The sequence below is a fragment of the Petaurus breviceps genome, unplaced genomic scaffold (genome assembly GCF_028583685.1).
Source record: "Petaurus breviceps papuanus isolate PSGF00001 unplaced genomic scaffold, PetGlider_PUasm1.0 171, whole genome shotgun sequence".
NCBI lineage: Eukaryota > Metazoa > Chordata > Mammalia > Diprotodontia > Petauridae > Petaurus > Petaurus breviceps.
Genome location: NW_027185754.1, coordinates 14154549 through 14173990, shown reverse-complemented (window position 1 = coordinate 14173990; position 19442 = coordinate 14154549). Strand labels below are relative to the sequence as shown.

Sequence of the window (19442 nt, the reverse complement as noted above, 5' to 3'; positions counted from 1 at the left end):
ATTGGAGGTGTGCTATGTCTTGTCCAGCCCCTATATCAGGTTTTATTTGATGATGTCACTGCCCCTGTCTGGTAACTCACACTTTTCTTGAGAGTACTAAATAGCACATTTCTCATTTAGGCTTGAAATGTTTCCTGTTATTAATATGGGATCCCTGAGCAGAGACACAGTTACAGAGAGTATGAATGTTCCCCTGTAGTAACATAAATCTATCCTGTGGCAGAAGGAGAGGGCTTACTTATTTTTTATTAGGTAATTGATCGGCAGCATTGATTGGAAAAAAATAGGTCTTGTTGACCATTTTCTTGGATGTCGATCAATGATATGAATTTACAGTATATCATTTCCTGCAGCTGGCACTAATTATTGCAGATAAAGTAATGTGTATATCATTGGGGGGAGTACATGACAGCTGTACCTGCAAGGGAAAAAAAAGATTTAACTCTACCAAACTATTCAGCAAGTAATGTCCCCTTCCCCCCCAACGGATTTCTCATGGGCAGAAACTCAAGCTATCTGATTGAATCTTCTCAGCCTGGCATTCAAAGCCCTGTTTTCACAATCTGACCTTGACTTAATTATCTAACCTTATCTCCCACTCCTATATTAGGTGAACCCTTTGTTCTAGTCAAACTGGGCCAACCTATTTAATGCATTTGTGTCTCCATGTTCTTAATTATGTTTTCCCAGTTTTTGAAATACACTTTCCCCAGCCCCTCAATTTTGTGCTTATTATTATTCAAGCTATTCTTAAAGGCCCCAGTACCTTGGGCCCCTTGGAACTTCTTGAAGCCTTCCTTACCCACTGTAGACCATAACAGTCACTCCCTTCTTTGAATTCCTACAGCACTTGCTGACTTTATTGTTCATTTGCTACTTATATACTGCCTTGTAGTAATGGTTAACTTTAGTCTTGCCTGGGCTCCTCAGCCAGATTGTATGCTCCTCATTCAGGAAAATATCCTGGAGTCCCAGAAGTGTGCAGAGTTCTGAGTTCATTTGTGTTCTACAGGGTAAAGATCTGTGTTACTCATTTTGTATAATGGAAAGCATTTTCTAGGAGGCGAGAATACAACATTATTGGTTGGGTTTTGCTTCACCCACATGATGGAGAGAAGAGGCCCTTTGTTTAAAATAGGTTCTGTTTCCCAGCTCCGAATCTCTATTTGCTGAAGTTCTTCCTTTAAGGCCCAACCCAATTGCCACCTTCTCCATGAAGCCTCCCTTGGCACCCTCAGGTGAAAATGAGCTGCCCTTCTTCAGATTTCTCCCAATGCTTTTCCTGACTCTCTTTGACTATCACAGTCTATTTTATGTTACATTATTTGTGTAGGCATCAAGTGTAGTAATAATAATAGTTAGGATTTAAATAGTGCTTTAAAGTTTATAAAGTGCTTTACATATATTATTTCATGTGATCCTCATAATAACCCTGTGAATGAAGTAGAGTGAAGTATTATCCCCATTTTATAGATAAGGAAATTGAGGCTGAAAGAAGTTAAGAAATTTCCCTAGGGACACATAGCTAACACATATCTAAGGCAGGATTCAGACTTAGATCTTCCTGGCTCCTTGTCTAGCACTCTCTCCACTGGGCCACCCAATTGCCTTATATAATGGAAAGAGCCCTGGTTCTGGAGCCAGAGCCACTGGATTCAAATCCTAGCTCTGAGACTTGCTACCCATAAGACTTTGGGCAAGTCACTTAACCTCTCTTGACCTTAGTTTCTTCCTTTGTAAAGTGAGACCATTAAATTAAGTGACTTCTGAGGTCCCTTCCAGCTCTGAATCTATGACTCTATATTCTTTCACCCCCATTAGACCGTAAGCACCTTGAGACCAGGGACTGTCATTTTTCATTGCTTTATCACTTGTGGTAGAGGCTTAATGAAAATTTGTTGAATTGAAGACAATCTTGTGTGTTTTCTTTAAAGAGAACTTGAGCTCCCAGACTTTAGGAGTTGGATGAACTGCTTTCTAAATATAAGGCACTAAGGGGCTGCCAGGTGGCTCAGCGAGTACGAGCACTGGCTCCAGTGTTGGGATGACCTGGAGATCGAATCCCGGGCTCAGACACTCAGCACCACACCCAGAAATAACTGGCTGTGTAACCTTGAGCAAGTTACTTAACCCCAATTGCTTAAAAAAAAAATATAAGGCACTGGGTTCCATCTCCTTTGTCTAGTGTTCCCTTTATATGTATTCCTGTAGGCAATGTCTTATGGCAGAATAAGCCCAGAGTGGGGGTTTGGGAGGTGTCAACTGTTAAATTAAACAAACAATAAATATTTATTAAGCATTTACTAGGAATACAAAGACAAAAACAAATCATATTCCTATCTTGGTCCTGGTAGCTAACTTTCTCTGTAATCTTGGAAAGAAGAATTACACAACAGCTCATTTGATCCTCACAGCAACCCTGTGAAGTAGGTGTTTTCATTACTTTTATCTTTCCAATATGGAAACTGAGGTTCAGGGAAGGTAAGGGACTTGTCCATGGAGGTCACACAGCTAGTGAGTGATTTGAACTCATGTCTTGCTGACTTCAGGTCTAGTGCTCTATCCAACAGCTACATAAATGTCTTATTTGTAAATGAGAGGGTTGGGGTCTCTTCCGAATCTGACATTCTGTGATTCTTTCCATGTGTATCTGCCAGAGAGAGAATTCCTGCTCAGACATGGTTTGGACTGGTTCTAGAAGTTCCATCCAGCTCTGACATCCTGTGAAAGAGCAGCAACTGTATTGAGTACTGAAATTATCACTAAAAGTAATTCTCTCTCTTTCTTAAAGTGTGCTGGGCACATGGTGTATGTGCAATGAAAATGTCTAATTTTGTGATTCTGGAGGTCAGTCAGTCTAAAGTCATATTGTCCACTGAAATTTTGGATCATAGATTTAGAGCTGGAAGGGACCTTAGATTCCAGTCCCCTAACTGTACAGCTGAAGAAACGGAAGCGCAGAGAAGTGACTTACCCAGGGGCATACAGCTAGAAGTGTCTGAGGCAGGATTTGAACTTCTGTCTTTCTGCTCTGCCACCGTTAACCACTAGACACAGACAGAAAGAAGGAAGACAGATCCTAGCTGGCTCTGTTGTTGGCATGGCAACGAGAAGCAACATTGTCTTGGGATAAGTCTTAGGACTCAGAGGAGAATTAGAGTTGGAAACAAGTATTGATTATGGGTAGTTGGTTGAAGGTGGATGGGGAAGAAGAACCCAAATCTCCCTTCTGTGGTTTAATCTTACAATGCTGAATGTAGCTGTATTCTGAACTCACAGATGAATGAGCATAGCTTTACCAGGAAACAGAGAAGCACTGAATCATCTAAAGAGGTCTATTTTATATCAATTTCTTAAGAAAAGGAATGTCTCTGTTCTATTCAGGTCAGATTCTTTAAGGAGAGGATGACAAATCCCCGCTTTCCACCCTCCCAGGTGCCTGTTAGGGACTGTCACTTTTTTTCACCTTCAAAGTTAAAATTTCCATCTGCCCTTCAAATTAATTGTGGTTCAAAGAGTGAACCCTTCCCATTGAATTTCTAAACTCGATGTCCCATAGTGAAAGTAGGAACCATTTTCTTGTGGTGCACAACGTGGCCAACCCCTAAATAAAGTTTATTTAATAAAGCAATTAGTTCCAGTTGAATTCACGAAGGTGGAATTACGAGTCCATTTGAAGGAAAATGAAAGGGTGTCAAGCTAGAAGGTCAATGCAGGAGCTAATGAAATCTCACCGAGTACACATGACGCAGTGAGCAAAAAGCACAAATGATTCAAGAAGGACATTCTCATTTCTGCAGCACACACAAAACCAGCTGCACCAGAGAGTAAAACTGCAGCTTGACACAAAAGGTGGGAGAGTAGAAAGAATGTTGACTTTGGAGTCAGTGGGACCTGGGCTTAAGTATGTATTACTTGTATGGCTTTGGATAAATCTTTGGGCCTCAGTTTTCTTATTTGGAAAATGAGGATGTTAGAGTAAAACCCCCTCCAGCTTATAAATGTTATGATCTTGTATGAAAATGCATGTATGATATAAGTAATGCTTCATATGGATTTTCTAATATTGTGGTATATACCAGGAAGACTGGAAGGGCATGGGAGAAAATTCATATATTCATCTAATCCATGTTTTCTATTTGGCAAACAGGACTAGAGGGACAGGTCTTAGAGTCAACTGATATCATTATTGTCTCCTAAATACGCCTGAAGTCCTACATATTCTCTCATCTCTATCTTCTTGCTCATTTCCATTTCCCTTGGGCTGCCCTAACAGCAAGCCACTACACAGTGATCACAGAATTATAGGATTAATGATCGGGAAGAAACCTTAAAGATCATACAGATCCAGCCCTCTCACTTTACATTTGAGGAAACTGAGGCCCAGGATCATCATCCACAAATCCACCTCTCCCCAGCAACCATATATCTTTTACTATCAAATAAAAGAGTAGCCATTCACTTCTGTTGGGACTATAAGCAAATCATTTAACCTTTCTGTGACTCAATTTCTTCCTCTGTAAAATAGAAATAAGAATACTTAGTGTATAAACTTACCAAAGCTGCTGTCATGAAAATAAAATGGATTTGCACGTGACTTGAAAAGTTGGAGTGCTGTATAATATCTTTGTGGGATTATTATTTCATTAGCTCCATTGTGGGTAGGAAAAGCTGTGTAAGTCATCAGACAAGAAGGGTTGTTCTCGAGATGGAGAAAGGTAAATGGAGTATTGGATGCAGAGTCACAGAATGGAGAATTTGACAGAATCCTCAACAGGAGACATATCAGTGATAGTTCCTGTATCTTTATGAACTAATTCTGGGTCCTGTTCAGGTCCTAAAAAATAGGGCAGAGGAAAGCAATCTCAATGTTAATCATCTCCATTCCAGAATTTCTCCATGAAAAGTTAAACTCCTCCTTAGACCACTTCCTTCTCCCTCTCTCTCCCCTGTCTCCAACCCCCCTCCTGTCCCCCCACCCTGCCCAAGCTCCACAGTTTTAGAATTATGCACATCGTTGCCCAGTAATTAAGTAGCGATGTACAGTGAAATGGCTATCACCAGGGCTCATTCATGAAAATGAACCATTTTTATATTTAGCTTGATACATTGAGAGGAAAAAAAACATAAATATTTTTAAAAGACTTTCTAAGTGAAGAGGAATTGGTCTCTAAACAGTTGTAGATTTTATGACTCATCAAATATGCCAGTATTCAATCACCATCATTCACATACCTCTTTTCAGATGTGCTTAAAAAGTCTGTATGTCCATTATGTTCAATTCATTTATTTTCATCACACAACTGAACTAATTCCACATGAAGATTCCCTCCTCCCTCCTCCTCTCCCCCTTTACCTTCCTTCAAACGTTGCCATATTTTATGTGGGTACCAGATGAAAAGCCTCCTGCTGCCTTTCCCTGGCTTCCCTTTCCCAAATTTAATTAGCCTTTCAATGATAGACAAGGGCCTGGGCTGCTGTGTTTTCTCTAGCTCTATAAATGCCAGCAACAATGTAGGCATGCTCTATCAAAAGGAAACACATTCCATGGACCACATGGTGTTTTCATGGCTGTAAACATCAGCAAGAGTTTTTTCAGGTAAATTCCCCCTAGGTTGGAGAAAATTAGCAGTGAAGAGGTGACCAGGTAAACTTTCCTGGGTTAGTCTCTTTGACTAGGCTTTGTAAAAAAAAGAATAAAAATGTTAGCTTTATTCTTCCTCTTTATCCCCCTGGTAGGGGGAAAAGCTAAGTTTAGAGTTCTAGAGGTGGAACAAATAGATATGTTGAGTTCATTATGGTATATACTGCACATATAACTTAGCCTTGTTTTCTGTGTCTCTTTAAGGTCAGAACGACTGTTTGAAAACTAAAAAAACTAAATCAATCATTTAAAAAAATCTCCATGATGGTAAAGAAACAATTTGTTTCTAATTTTTCTTTAAATTATTCTTTTAAAAGACATGACCCTATACTCAGGATCCAGAATGAGGCATGTTTTTGGAACATGGCCCATGAGGAAATTTATTTTGCTGGACTATGCATATTTGTTACAAGGTCTTGTTTTTCTTTCTTCTGTTTCACTGATGGGAGGGAATAAAAAATAGATTTTTGCTCATTTCAAAATTTTAACTTAATTAAAAAACTGATCATATGATTTGATTTAGAGCTAGGAGCAAGAGTGTGCTGGTAAATGTTTAACAGCCAGCACTCTGAAGAAAAAAAAAATAATACTGTATGCATGACACACTTTAAAATTTAATCTGCATTATTAACATTTTCTCCATCACTTTCTTAAGTCTAGACAATCAACAAAACAATAAATCAAGCTTTGGTTTGTGGTATTTCCTGATTTTGAGGTATATTAAATGCTCACATTGAAAATTTAACAGTCTGGGGCGACCAGGTAGCACAGTGAGTAAGAGCACCGGCTCCAGTGTTGAGAAGACCTGGAGATCGAATCCCAGGCTCACACACTTAGCACCCACCCAGAAACACCTGGCCGTGTAACCTTGAGCAAGTTACTTAACCCCAATTACTTAGGGGTGGCCAGGTGGCTCAGCGAGTAAGAGCATTGGCTCCAGTGTCGGATGACCTGGATCAAATCCAGGCTCAGATACTCAGCACCACACCCAGAAGTAACTGGCTGTGTAACCCTGAGCAAGTTACTTAACCCCGATTGCTTATAAAAAAAAAAAAAAAGAAAAAAGAAAATTTAACACTCTTCTCTGTTGGACCAATTTGAGCTTGGCTCCAGCATGGCCCTGCCTGAAAGGAACTTCAGAGATTATTGACACCAGCCCCATGATTTTACAGAGGAAGCAACTGAGTTTCAAAAACTTAAGTGATTTACTCAAATTCATATAGGTAGTAAGTGGAAGAACTAAGATTTGAACCCAGCAGGTCTTCTGTTTTCAAACCCAGTGCTTTCCCCACTATATTATGCTGAAATAATGAGTTGTTTTGGAATCTTGCCCATATCTCAAAGCCTCTCAGAGGTGGAAGAGACCTTCAAAGTTAGCATAGTTGATAAAACTCTGGATTTGGGTTTGAAAACTTCCATGCTTGAACTGTGTGACCCTGACAAGTCACTTCACTGCTTTCAGGTTTCCTCATCTACAAAGTGGGAATAATAATAGCATCTACCATCAGGGCTACTGTGAGGACCGTATGAGATCATTTATGCAAAATGCTTTAAAAACCGTAAAGCACTATATAAATCTCAATTTTATAATGACCTAATCCAGTCTTTACATGAACAGACATTGTCTCTGTAACATCTTCTTACAGATCTTTAGTGATAGGGAATGCACCAGCTGTGGAGACAGCCCATCCCACTTTTATCTCTAATCCTTGGAATGTTGTTTTTTTTCCCCTTACATGGAATATAAATTGAGCTCTCTGCACCTGCCACCCATTTCTTCTAATTCTACTCTCTGGGGCTAAGCAGAATAAGGTGAATCCATCTTTTAACATGGCAGCCTTTCAAATACTTGAAGATAGCTAACTTATCCTCCAAAGTTTTCTTTTCTTTTGGCTAAACATGTTAAATCCCTTCAGTCCATCCTCAGATACTTATATGGAACGGTGTGTATTGTTAGTAAATGGCTGTGGATGGAATTGAGTTGCATATGATGTGGTATCTAGTTTTCTCCCCATCTTGTTCTCATGATGATTTAGAGACTCTGCTTTTTGTTTTTGTTTTCCCTAATGCTATAAAACTCCCAAAAAGAATGATGCTGGATAAGTATTTAAAAGTCTCATTACTATAGCATATATTTCAAGTATTTGCAATGTTGGGTTTTTTTATCCTTGGGTTTGTTAGTCTAATTAATAATTTTCATTAACATTCAGGTATCATTCTTTAATGAAATTGTCCCTCTCACTTCTACAGAGAGGGTAAACTATATTCATTAGTCATAAAAATGGGTACTTAGGAGATTTACTTAGAGTTGTAAAAGACAAAATCTTAAATTTTTTGTCATTTATTTTTCTGTACTTTATTTCCATTTTGTGGGAATTATATCCTGTATCATGCTAGATACCATACATTTCTTCAATAAATAGATTGCTGAGAATATTTTTTACTAGACAGATCCTTATTTGTTAAGTCCTTACTTAACAAAATTTAGGGAGGAAGTGACCAATTGCTCATTAGTTGTTCTGATTTTTAGCCTGATTCATGGACAATGAGCGTCCTTCCTAGGCTTAGACTTGGTAATTCACTGGCATATTCTTCATGATGCCGGTTTTTGCTGTCCTGGGTTTAGTTTGTATGTGCAAACCCTGACTGGGTATAGCAAAAGTAATAGCGGATGTTTCCTTAGTTTTATTTGACCTAGAGTTTTTCCTTGTTATATCTGATTTGTGTTATGTTCAACTTGCACCACACATCTGTCTCAATGATGACAGGAGCCCTCTGATTCACATGGCGCTGCAGAGCTTCTCTCAGGCACATGGTGCTCTGAATTGCCCTGAATGTGTTTGTTCCTTCCCTGGATGACTCAACCCTAGGCATCTGCTGCATGTCACAGTCCTTTTCCAAAGATTTATCAGCATTTTTGAGTAGGCCCTGAGATTCCCATATGGGTTTTTTTTTTTGCTTCGATACCCCAAGATTTGCCTATCCTTGTTTTTCCATCTTTTCAAAGCTCGGAGAAAGATGTAATAAGGTTGTCATTTCCAGTGACAGCTGGTTGTGAAAAAATTCCTGAGGTCTGTCCAAAATGGCAAGAGTTCCTGCTGCAGCCAGATTCCAACTGTGGCTAGTGCCTAATAAGATGCTTTAAATATCAGGACCAAAGAGGAAGGACTTTCCCACAAGCTTCCTTCCCTCTTTAGGGGCCTATGATCACAGAATCCAGCCTTTTCTCATGGAGCCCCTGAGAAAAAGTTTCCTTTCCAGTGCCATCCTCACCCACTTTCCTAATCATGAGAATCATAGATCCAGAGATGAAAAGGCCCTCAGAAGCCATCTAGTCCAGCCTCTCCTTATTTCCCCCAATTTTACAGATGAAACTAAGACCTAGAGAGGTTAGCTGTATTTTTCAAGGTTGTACAGGTAGATTTTGTAAATTGCAGAGTTGGGATTTTAATCTGGGTCCTTGGACTTCAGATCTAGTGTTCTTGTTACCTCACCAACTTCTATCTAGACCATGCTTTGGCCCTTGGAGCCTCTATGCTGACTTCAGGAGGAGTTTCACTTACTGCTAAGACTCTTGCAGCTCAGGGCCCAGGGAATTTGCTCCAAATCTCCAGTCAGTAGTAACAAAGAGAGGACTAAGAAATCAGACTCTCTTGTTTTACACAGTCAATATGCTTCTGAAAAGTTGTGTGCAGGCACTATTTTTGTAAATACAACACTATTTTAAATGCACTAAGGGAGCTCTTTGTTTAAAGGAATTCTATAGTCAATCCTTTTTCAAAGTGAAGGATCCTTTTGTAAACGGAATAATTTATCTATTTTGTTAATATGGATTTTCCTAGATTGGGCTTGTTTGCAGGAAGGGACACCTACATTGACTTAGATACAATCTAGGAGCAAAAGGTTCTCTGTAGTTTTGGGGGCTGGTGACCTTTGAAAGACAGACACACACACACACACACGTACACAAACATATACACACACAGACATTTTAATAGGAGGCATTTCCTAGGTTGGGTTTCAGTGCCTGGGAGACTGACATTAAAAGATTGGCAGGAAAACGGAGTGGAATTTGAATTGAGTCCCCTGGGGTGACAATGAGCCACCAACCATGCACACATATTTATGGTGTCCCTAAGGACCACGTTCCACTGCAAAAGATTAACATCCCTACTGCACAAATTAAAAATGCTCCATGATTTGCAGCGTGGAGCAGGCTCACTGAAGATCAGCATCTTTCCTTTGAACAACATAATTGAATGTCTCTCAGTCTGAAACACTCGCTGTATCGATTTGAATTAATTATTTGTACATTTGTAATCTTTGTGCTTTCTGAAGGCCTGGCATGCCCCAAACCGCAATGCTGCTAATCCTTTTCCCATTGAGTAGACAGCCTCCCTTCCCACTGCCCCTTTTGAACCCTCTCCCCTGCTCGCCTACCCCCAAGTCCCCAGTCCTGGAGCATCTGACAGCTTCTGAGGACAATCCATCAATCCAGTGGACCAGTTTTTGCTGATGATGGAGAGATTTCCTTTTTAAAAACTGACTGAAAATTCTACTTTTAATGAATTAATTTCAAAACATAGACTTACTTTGATTTCTCTTAGTTATAAGCACCAGTTCATTACAATCTGGAGGAAAAGACAAGCCTCCAACTTAAAACTGGTGGGACTAAAGCCAGTAAAATATAAGGAGAGATTGAATAGCAAGAAGCTAGAATTCCTGAAATCTGGGGAACCATTATTCCACTTAAGTTTTCTGCATGAACTGGGAATTAAATCTGTAAAGTAGATATGGAAGTCTGGGAGTTATAGAAAGGTAGGTGGTCTGTGGTGTAGATATAATGCATACATTACCCTAAAGGAAAGGAGAAATTCAGGAATTTTCTGTATAAAAAGTCAACCTTTTTTAGGTGAAAAGAATAGAACTCAAGATGTCTGCCTCTAATATAACCTATTTGTAATACTTTCCTTCAGTCTTGAGTAGGGCATATAATATAGGTAAATCCATATTAACTGGTATGCTCAGTGAATGATTGTTTTGATTAATTGTAGATTCTACTTAATCTCTAAGCTTTATTCCTTGGATCCATTTTTTGAGCATTTTTCCTTAAATGTTGCTTTTCTGATCCCATAAGTTCAGTCCTAAAGTCTCATAGCTCTAGGATGACTGGGTGCAAACCTTTTCTAAGTCTGGCTCTTTATTTATCCTACCTGTCTGGGCCTAAATGACCTCAGTTGCTTCTCTAAGACTATATGTTGCAGAGTAAATACATATTTGCTTTGAAAGGTATGTTCTCATTAGGAATTTCCTGTACCCATGAAATCATAGGTCTAGTCTTTACCATGCCCTGGCTCCCCCCAGTGTTTAGTCTGTTGATGATGATGATGGAATTTATATTTGTTGATAAATGATCTCACAGAGAAGCGTCAGGTACCTATTCTTTTCTTTTCTTTTTTTTTTTTTCATTTTCTTTAAGCAATTGGGGTTAAGTAACTTGCTCAAGGTTACACGGCCAGGTGTTTCTGGGTGGGTGCTAAATGTCTGAGCCTAGATTCTATCCCCAGGTCATCCCGACACTGGGGCTGATGCTCTTACTCGCTGTGCTACCTGGCTGCCCCACAGGTACCTATTGTAAACATCATTTCTCATTATCTTTTTCTATAGCTAGATATGGAAAACGCATGGAAGATTGAACTGAATATGACATGGATCCAGGATGTCCCTTGGAAGATCAGTTGAGTTTGTGTATATGTGTGTGTGTGTGTGTGTGTGTTAAACAATTGGGGTTAAGTAACTTGCGCAAGGTTACATGGCCAGTTTTTTTTGTATGGGTGTTAAGTATCTGAGGCCAGAACCGATCCTGGGTCCTCCTGACTCTGGAGCTGGTGCTCTTACTCACTGCGCCACCTAGCTGTCCCGTGTGTGTTTTAAGTTTTTATTTTACTGAATTTTCGATATGAACTTTTTTTCTTATTTGCCTCCTTCCTAAAGGTAAAGTATAAAACAAAAATCTATTTATTTGAGGGTCCTAGTGGATAGAGAGTTGTCAAAGTCAAGAACAGCTGGATTTAGGGTCTACCTCTGGCTCTGTGATCCTGGACAACTCATCTACCCTCTTAGTGCTGTAGACAGTTTCCATGATTTAGTTTCATTTGATTTTACCATGTTGAGTACCTTTCTAAGACTTTAAATTGCAGAAAAGTGCTCATCTGAACTTTATTTTTCGGTAGAGGAAGTTTCCTCACCTGGGTATTCCCTATGCCAATGAAATCACAGATCCACTCTTTACTTCCTATCCCCACAAGTTGAGTTCTGTATAAACATTAGTAAAATATACACTCGATTTATATTGCTTTTGCAGGTTTTAGGTGTAATGTAGTTCCCTAAGAAAGTTCTTTATTTTCCCCATTCATTTCAGGAAGTTAGAAATCTGACCAAAGTCTCGCAGGGTCCAAAGCTGCAGTGCTGCTATAAGGAACCTCATCCTTGTTCCCCTGTAAAAGGCAGAGGAACAGCTTCACCAAAAACTGTGGGAAGACCATTAGGTAGGCTCAGGCTCCCAATATGGTCTGTATCCTTGGAGGGAAAGCAAAATCTATCTAATGGAAAAATAAAATAGTCCTTCCTCTGGTGCTTTGCCTCCACATTATGCCACAGCCCTTCTTTTGGAGCTGTAGGACTCTGTACCAGAAACTTGAGGCCCTTGCCCTCCAAACTGCTCTCCTATTCTCACAATCAAAATTTTAACAACTCTGCTGTCTCCAGAATATGCCTTGTTCAGTCCTATTCATGCTATAACCATAGAATTTCAAAGCTGGTGCAATCCCAGAGGTCATCTGTTCCAACATGAGCAGCGTTCCTTTGACTAATATACTTAATGAGTGGTCATCTAATCCCTACTTAAAGATTCTATTGATGGGAAACTCACTACCTCATAAAGCAACCCTTTCCACTTTAGGATAACTAGTTATTAGGGAGTTTTTCCATATGTAGAGCTGGAATCTGCTTATGTAATTTCATCCTCTTGTTCCTAATTCTTCCCACTGGAGACAGGCAAAACAAATCTAACCTCTCTTCTATATGACAGTTCTTCAGATAGTCAAAGGCAGGAATTATGTCCTCTTAAAGTTTCCAGACTAAATATTATATTCCTAATTCATCAAAGAGCATCATTGGGTATTTACTTTTGCTAGTTTTAACATCAATTTAACATCTGTCCAACATGAGCACTTAACTAGATCTTCATCTACAAGCAACATTTTTCATTTTTCTAACTGTACATGAGCAACTTGGAGCCCTTCAGGCTATTTTTATTCTTTCTTTTATATTTTTAAAGCAATTTATTTTTCTCAGAGGGTTCAGTGTACTATATAAAACTTTGTCCACTGGGCAAAAATAGGCTGTTAACCCTACATCCTTGCTTCTCTAAGTTCTGTTCATCCTTTAAGGCCCAACAACTCAAGTCCAACACTATTTATGTCTTTCTTAGTCATTCTAGACCATGCTACTCTCTTCCTCTTCTATATTTGTATAGTCTATATTTTGACACCTGCTCAAGCAATACCTCATTTGTTATTTTGTTTGTGTGTTTGTGTACTGACTATATTGTAAGGCTCCCAAGGACACAGACACTATCTTTGTATAGGGCTTGAAACACAGTAGGCACTCAGGAAAGATCTGTTGAATTTAATTGAAGACAGTTTTTGTAGCATAAGTATACCTTTCCACATGCCCCTTCTATGCCCACTCTAAAATTATAGGAAACATTCTAAAGGAAGGGCAGTTTCCATAGTTCATTTAATTCATCATGGGTCTGAGAGTTATTGGCAGTTTGTCCTTTGTGAATTTAGATCAGTCCCCCTAAGTTTTGTGCAGTTCTCTTAGTTTCTTGCACTGTTGAAAAGAGGGACCATAAAGTGAACAGAGTCAGGTCTTCATCTGTCTTTGCATATGGAAATGAAAAAGAAGACAAACTTCATTTCTCCTGTAGGTTCGGATATGACTCAGCAGGTCTCCAGATCTAACAGGTGTGATGGACATGATTCCATATGTTCTCAGGGTATTTTGGATAAATGATTTCAGTACAAACCAGCAGTCTATCCATTAGCATAAGGTACTTCCTTATATTAATCCACTTTTTTTCTCATTCGGCTACTGCGTCTGCATCCCTGAACAGAAGGCAGGCTATGGAGTTCCTTAACTTTAGGACCTTGCTCCTGAAAGTTGCTCACACTTGCCTTCTACAAAGGAGTTTGAGAAAGATGGTTAGTCGCCTGGGATAAGACTCAGGTGGTTTATTTCTATGTCTTATGCACAGGCTGCCACTTGTGACAAATCACTGTGCAAAGTTGGAAATTTGCCTTGGTCCAAACTCTAAGCATGAAAACTCTTCTAAACCAGATCACCCCTGTCCCTTCTGCTTTTCTCTCCAGCTAACCAAACTCATACCTCCTTGGTATTTGCACTTTGCCAGCATTTCTGAGAGGAAAGAGGCCAAACTCCTGCTGCTGTAATGAAGAGCCTGGCATTGATCGTAATGGAAAAATTGCATTACTGTTCTTGAGTTTTCGACTTTTGTTATACATGGTGCCTATAGTGTCTATATTTAACTCAGCACCTGTACTCTTCCTTATTCTTTTCAAGCACAGTGGGCAGCTATTTAACATGACAGTGCCCCACTGCTGTATCAAGTTAACTATCAAAAAAGATCCTTCTGGACAGATTCACTCTATCTACAAGACAAGATGATTAAATTTATAGTTGGGCTGTTACTGATCAGTATGGATGAAATGTGAAATAACTTAATCTATCAACCAGAAATGGGGAGCCATGCTTACAGGCACCTTACTTCATCAGTAGCTTGTGGGTATCTCTGGTTTACTTAAAATCCTTCTGACTCATTTTTGCATTGTCTTTCCCTTCCCAGTTACTTCAATTTTGGTGTAACTCTGTTTAAATAATAGGAGCTATACCAATATCTAACTAAAGTCTAAAGATATCAGGAGATTTAGATTTTTAAAACAATCCACAGTAGATCCTTTTGTAATGTGAATAATAATTGACTTTCTAATATATGATTTCCAGGATCCAGATTTTCTTAAGGGGAAAATCTTATACTCCTAAAACTATTCATTTCAAGGATTTTGGAAACTTGAAATTTTTTTATCTCCAGATCCAAATAGAATAGAAGTATAGAATCAGCTGGGCCATCTTTCCAAATTGCTTCTCTGAGTCAAAAAGAAAGCAAGCAGAATCTATGAATCAAGCTTGGTAAAGAATCTCTAAGTAGGGCTAAAATCAATTTGTTTAAAGAGAGTAGGGAGGAGCTTGTTCTTAATTTGCATTAGTCTTCTCAGAAGTCCCGTTTTTTTCTAAATCATGAATTTGTGCTGATTTGCACTCCCTTTTTGTAGGAAGACACTCCGCTAAGAGACCCAGGGTAGACAACCTCCAGGAGGCCCTTTTTACGGGAAAGTGGCAACTACTGGTTTCGCCTGGCTCCTGTCTGGAGCCCTGTGCTTGTAGCTTCTAAGAGAGTGGGCATCTCCATGTAGAATCCAGGTGAAATGGGGATTCTGACCTGCAGAGGTGAAGAGCTTTGAAAATGCATACATTGCTGTAGAAATGTTATTTCAAAGTCTTTTTTTATTCAACTGTTATTCAGCAATATACAATACAGTTTATAAACAAATGTCTTACCTTGTTTCCAATCTTTATTTAAAAATAAATATTATTGACAGTGAATATTAATTATGATAAGATGTGCCTTTTAAAATCAAAATGTCTTCAAAGAAATAATTTACTTGAATTCAAAAAGAAAAATCTTAACAGAAAGGGGAAATTAAAAAAAAAACCAACCAAAAAACCAAAAACCAAAAACCAAACCCAAAACAAAACACAATCATCTACTAAAAATAGTCCCCTTCATCCGAAAGGCTTGGACCCCACATTTTTACATATTGTCATAAAGATAACTGTTCAACAGTTCGTGCAAAATGAAGAATCGGAGGAAGAGTTTAGAAAAGAAAATGACATTGAAGTAGAGAAATCATTGAAGCCATGCATAGAGCAGGCTTACACATCATCTTATTTGGAAACTAGATGTGTTTATTTTAGGTGGTCTACTTTGTGTAACTTCCCCAAAAATATGATTTTTTTTTCCATGTAGAATTTTTCATGCTTCTCTCAGTCTTTCTTTGTCTGTCTGTGGGACACAGAAGTTCTTACTGAGGACTGAAATAGGTTCATTTTGTGTTTGGCTGAGGAATATTGGATACTGAGGTCCATCAGTGGTTTACTAACAAGTGTATAAGCTTATGCAGTGCTAACAGGAACATGTATAGGAATGGGTCTGTAGCATAAATAGGTCCCGTACCTACAAAAGAGAGAAATGAGCAAAGTTAATGCCTTATTCCAGAAGGAAGCTACTCACCTTATGCAGATGTGGAAATGGAAGTAGGTTAAAGGGGTCTTACGCCATCAGGAACAAATCTCTCTTCCTTCATAGCAGCAATAATAAGGGTTCAGCTTGAGCAAGGGTACAGAGCATGAGGCCACAAGCTTAATTTTACTGGTTTTAAATTAAAAAAATTATTGATAACAAAAACTTCTTTTTATATTTTAATCAATAAATATTTATTAAGCGCCTACTGTGTGCCAGACATGGTGCCAAGTGCTGAGGCACAAAAGGAGGCAAGCTCCTGCCCTCAAGGAGCTCACATGTCCCTATACTCTTTGCCCTTTTACTGAACCAGCCCTTATAAATAACAAGAATGGAAAAAAAAGAGAAAAAATGTGCAGCAAAAGTGAACACCGTATCTATCAACACAGATACTATTTCACACTCATCATCTTCCATCTCTGCCAAGAGAGATGGAAACATAAGCTTGATCTAGTAAGTGGTATAATTCACAATTATACCCTTGAATGTTTGTTTGTAAGGCACATTCTTCCTGACACCTCTGGGAAGTCAGTGGTGAAATTTATTAGTATTAGTGTTTTACAGGGTTGTGGAAAGAACCCTGGATCTAGAGTCTGAGGTCCTGGGTTCAAGTCCCAGCTCTGTCCCTTGTTACCTTTATGGCTTTTGGAAAGTCACTTCTCATCGGTTTTCTCATCAACAAAATGATGGAGGTTGTATGGGATAGCCTTTAAGCCCCTCTAGATTTCAATCTATAACCCTATGAATTGAAGCTTAGAGAGATGAAGTGATTTGCCTAAATTCACAGAGCTAATAAGTCTAGAAATCAGTTGGTCAGTATGTACCAAGTACTGTGGAGATACAAGAAAGGCAAAAACTAAAGAACAGCAACAAACCCCCCAAATGTTCTCTTTTCTGGAGCATAAATTCTAATGGGGAATGCAACACGTAAATATCTTTTGTTGATATTCAGTCATTTCATGACCCCGTTTGGGGTTTTCTTGGCAGAGATACTGGAGAGGTTTGCCATTTCCTTCTCCAGCTCATTTTACAGATGAGGAAACTGAGGCAAATTGGGTTAAATGACTCAGTAAAGATCTGATACCAGATTTGAACTCAGATCCTCCTGACTCTGGGACTGGCACTCTAACCACTGCACTATCTAGCTGTCCCTGAGAACATAAATATCTAAGTAAAAAAATATCTAGGTATGTACAATATGTAGAGGGGGCAGCTAGGTGGTGCAGTGAATAGATTTCCAGACCTGGAGTCAGAAAGACTCATCTTCCAGAGTCTGAATCTAGCCTCAGATACTTACTATCGCTGTGACCCTGGCAAGATATTTAATCCTGTGTGCCTCAGTTTCCTCATCTGTAAAATGAGTTGGAAAAGGAAATGACAAACCACTCCAGTATCTCTCCCAAGAAAGCCTCAAATGAGGTCACAGAGAGTCAGAGATGACTGTGAAACAACTGAACAACAACAATATAGAGAGAGTGTGTAAAGGTAATCAGAAAGGGGAAAACATTAGCAGTTAAGGGGAGCAGGAAATGCAAATGATGGGATTGGATTTGAATCTTGAAGGAAACCAGAGAAGCTAAGAGTTGGGAGATAAGGAGGCAGAGTATTGGAGGACCAGGAGACAGGCAATACAAAGGCCTTGGAGATGGGAGATGGAGGGTTGTGTTTGAGGACCTGTACACAAACCAGGGTGGGTAGGTTTTAGTATGCATGGAGGGGAATAAGGAATAAGAAGGCTGGAAAGGTAGGAAAGGGTTAGGTTATGAAGAGCTTTCATTGTCAAATAGATGAGTTTATTTTTGATGCTAGAGATAGTTGGGAGCCAGTTTATTGGGGATGGAATATGTCACGATTAGATCTAGGCTTCAGAGGCACACTTCGGAGGCTGACAGTGAATCTTGGTCCTTCTGCCTCCAAGCCCAGTGTTCTTTCCACTGCAGCACTTCCCTTCTCCTTTCTAAATCCTACCTAGATTTACTAAGGTCCAGCTCAAGTCCTATCTTCTCTGTGGAGTCTTGTCTCCATGAAGTTTATCTATACTGATTTCTCCCTTCTCTGAACATTTAATTTGTAGTCAACCTTGATGCCTAATTCTGTTATTAATTGTTCTTTGTTGCCTCAATTGTGTACATCTCTCTAATGATACTGAAAGCTCCCAGAGGACTGGGGCTATTTCTTATTCCAGAACCACGGTGACTGTTGAGTAAATGTCTGTTTATTGATTGGTAATCTAGATACCACCTTGACCCCCAAATCACTTCTTCCTTCATCCTTACTAATTAAAAAAATTTTGATGGACTGTCATTTCCTGGATAACCACCCATTTTCCAGCATTGAGTCCCACCCTCCTCCCCCACTCCATTTTTGTGTGGAAACAAAAGGAATGAATTATACTGTCTCTTTTTTCAAGGAGGTTATAGGCTAAAGGGGAAAGTAAGATGAATATGGACATCTCGGTGGTGTAGGGGATAGTGTCAGGTCTGGAGTCAGTAAGATTCATCTTCCTGAATTCCCTGAGCAAATCACTTAACCCTGTTTGCCTCAGTTTCCTCATCTGTAAAATGAGCTGGAGAAGGAAATGGCAAACTACTCTAGTATCTTTGCTAAGAAAACCTAAATGAGTCACAAAGAATTGGACACAACTGAAAAGCAACTCAAAAAGACAAATACATCTGAAAGATGTTTTAAGTTTTTTGAAAAAAATTAATAACCAATGGAAGAATAAATTTTTAAAAACCCCACTTATTAAGCATTTACTATGTGTAAAGTATTATGCTAAGCATTGGGGACATAATTAAGAAATTTGGTTAGTCTTTACCCTCAAGGAGCTTACATTCAATCTGTCAACATGCATTTATTAAGCACCTTACATACCAGGCATTATACTAGTTGACAGAGATACAAAGACAAAAGAGACACAGTCCCTGCCTCAAAGGAACTTATAGAGAAAAGAAATATGCAAGGGTTTTTATTTCTTCCTGTTCCCTTCATATTTTGAAGATAAAGAAGCATTAAGAGATTATGTGAGTTAAGGATATATATATATATATATATATATATATATATATATATGGTTGAGGGGAGGGATGTATACATGTATACACACACATATATATACACACATACACACATATGTACACACACACACACACATATATATATATATATATACTTGCAGTAAACAATCTGCCACATTTTTTCTGGCTCTTTGACTTTTCTAAGCTCTTTTCTATCTGTTATCTCATTTGATCCTCAGGTAGGCAGGGCAGGGATTATTAGACCCATTGTATAAATGAGGAGATAGGTATTGGTTAGAATGTCTTGTGCAATGTCACACAGTTATTGGCAGATCTG

At 39.0% G+C, this 19442-nt stretch overlaps 1 protein-coding gene across 1 annotated transcript in view; it reads right to left on the bottom strand.

The window, feature by feature from the left end:
• Positions 1 to 15274: 15274 nt before the first annotated feature.
• VSTM2B (V-set and transmembrane domain containing 2B) overlaps positions 15275 to 19442 on the bottom strand; it is a 54108-nt gene continuing 49940 nt past the window's right edge. Inside the window, exon 6 of the mRNA XM_069082570.1 lies at positions 15275 to 16022. Coding sequence (XP_068938671.1) covers positions 15934 to 16022 — 89 coding nt within the window. The 3' untranslated portion in view covers positions 15275 to 15933. The remainder of the gene's footprint in view (positions 16023 to 19442) is intronic.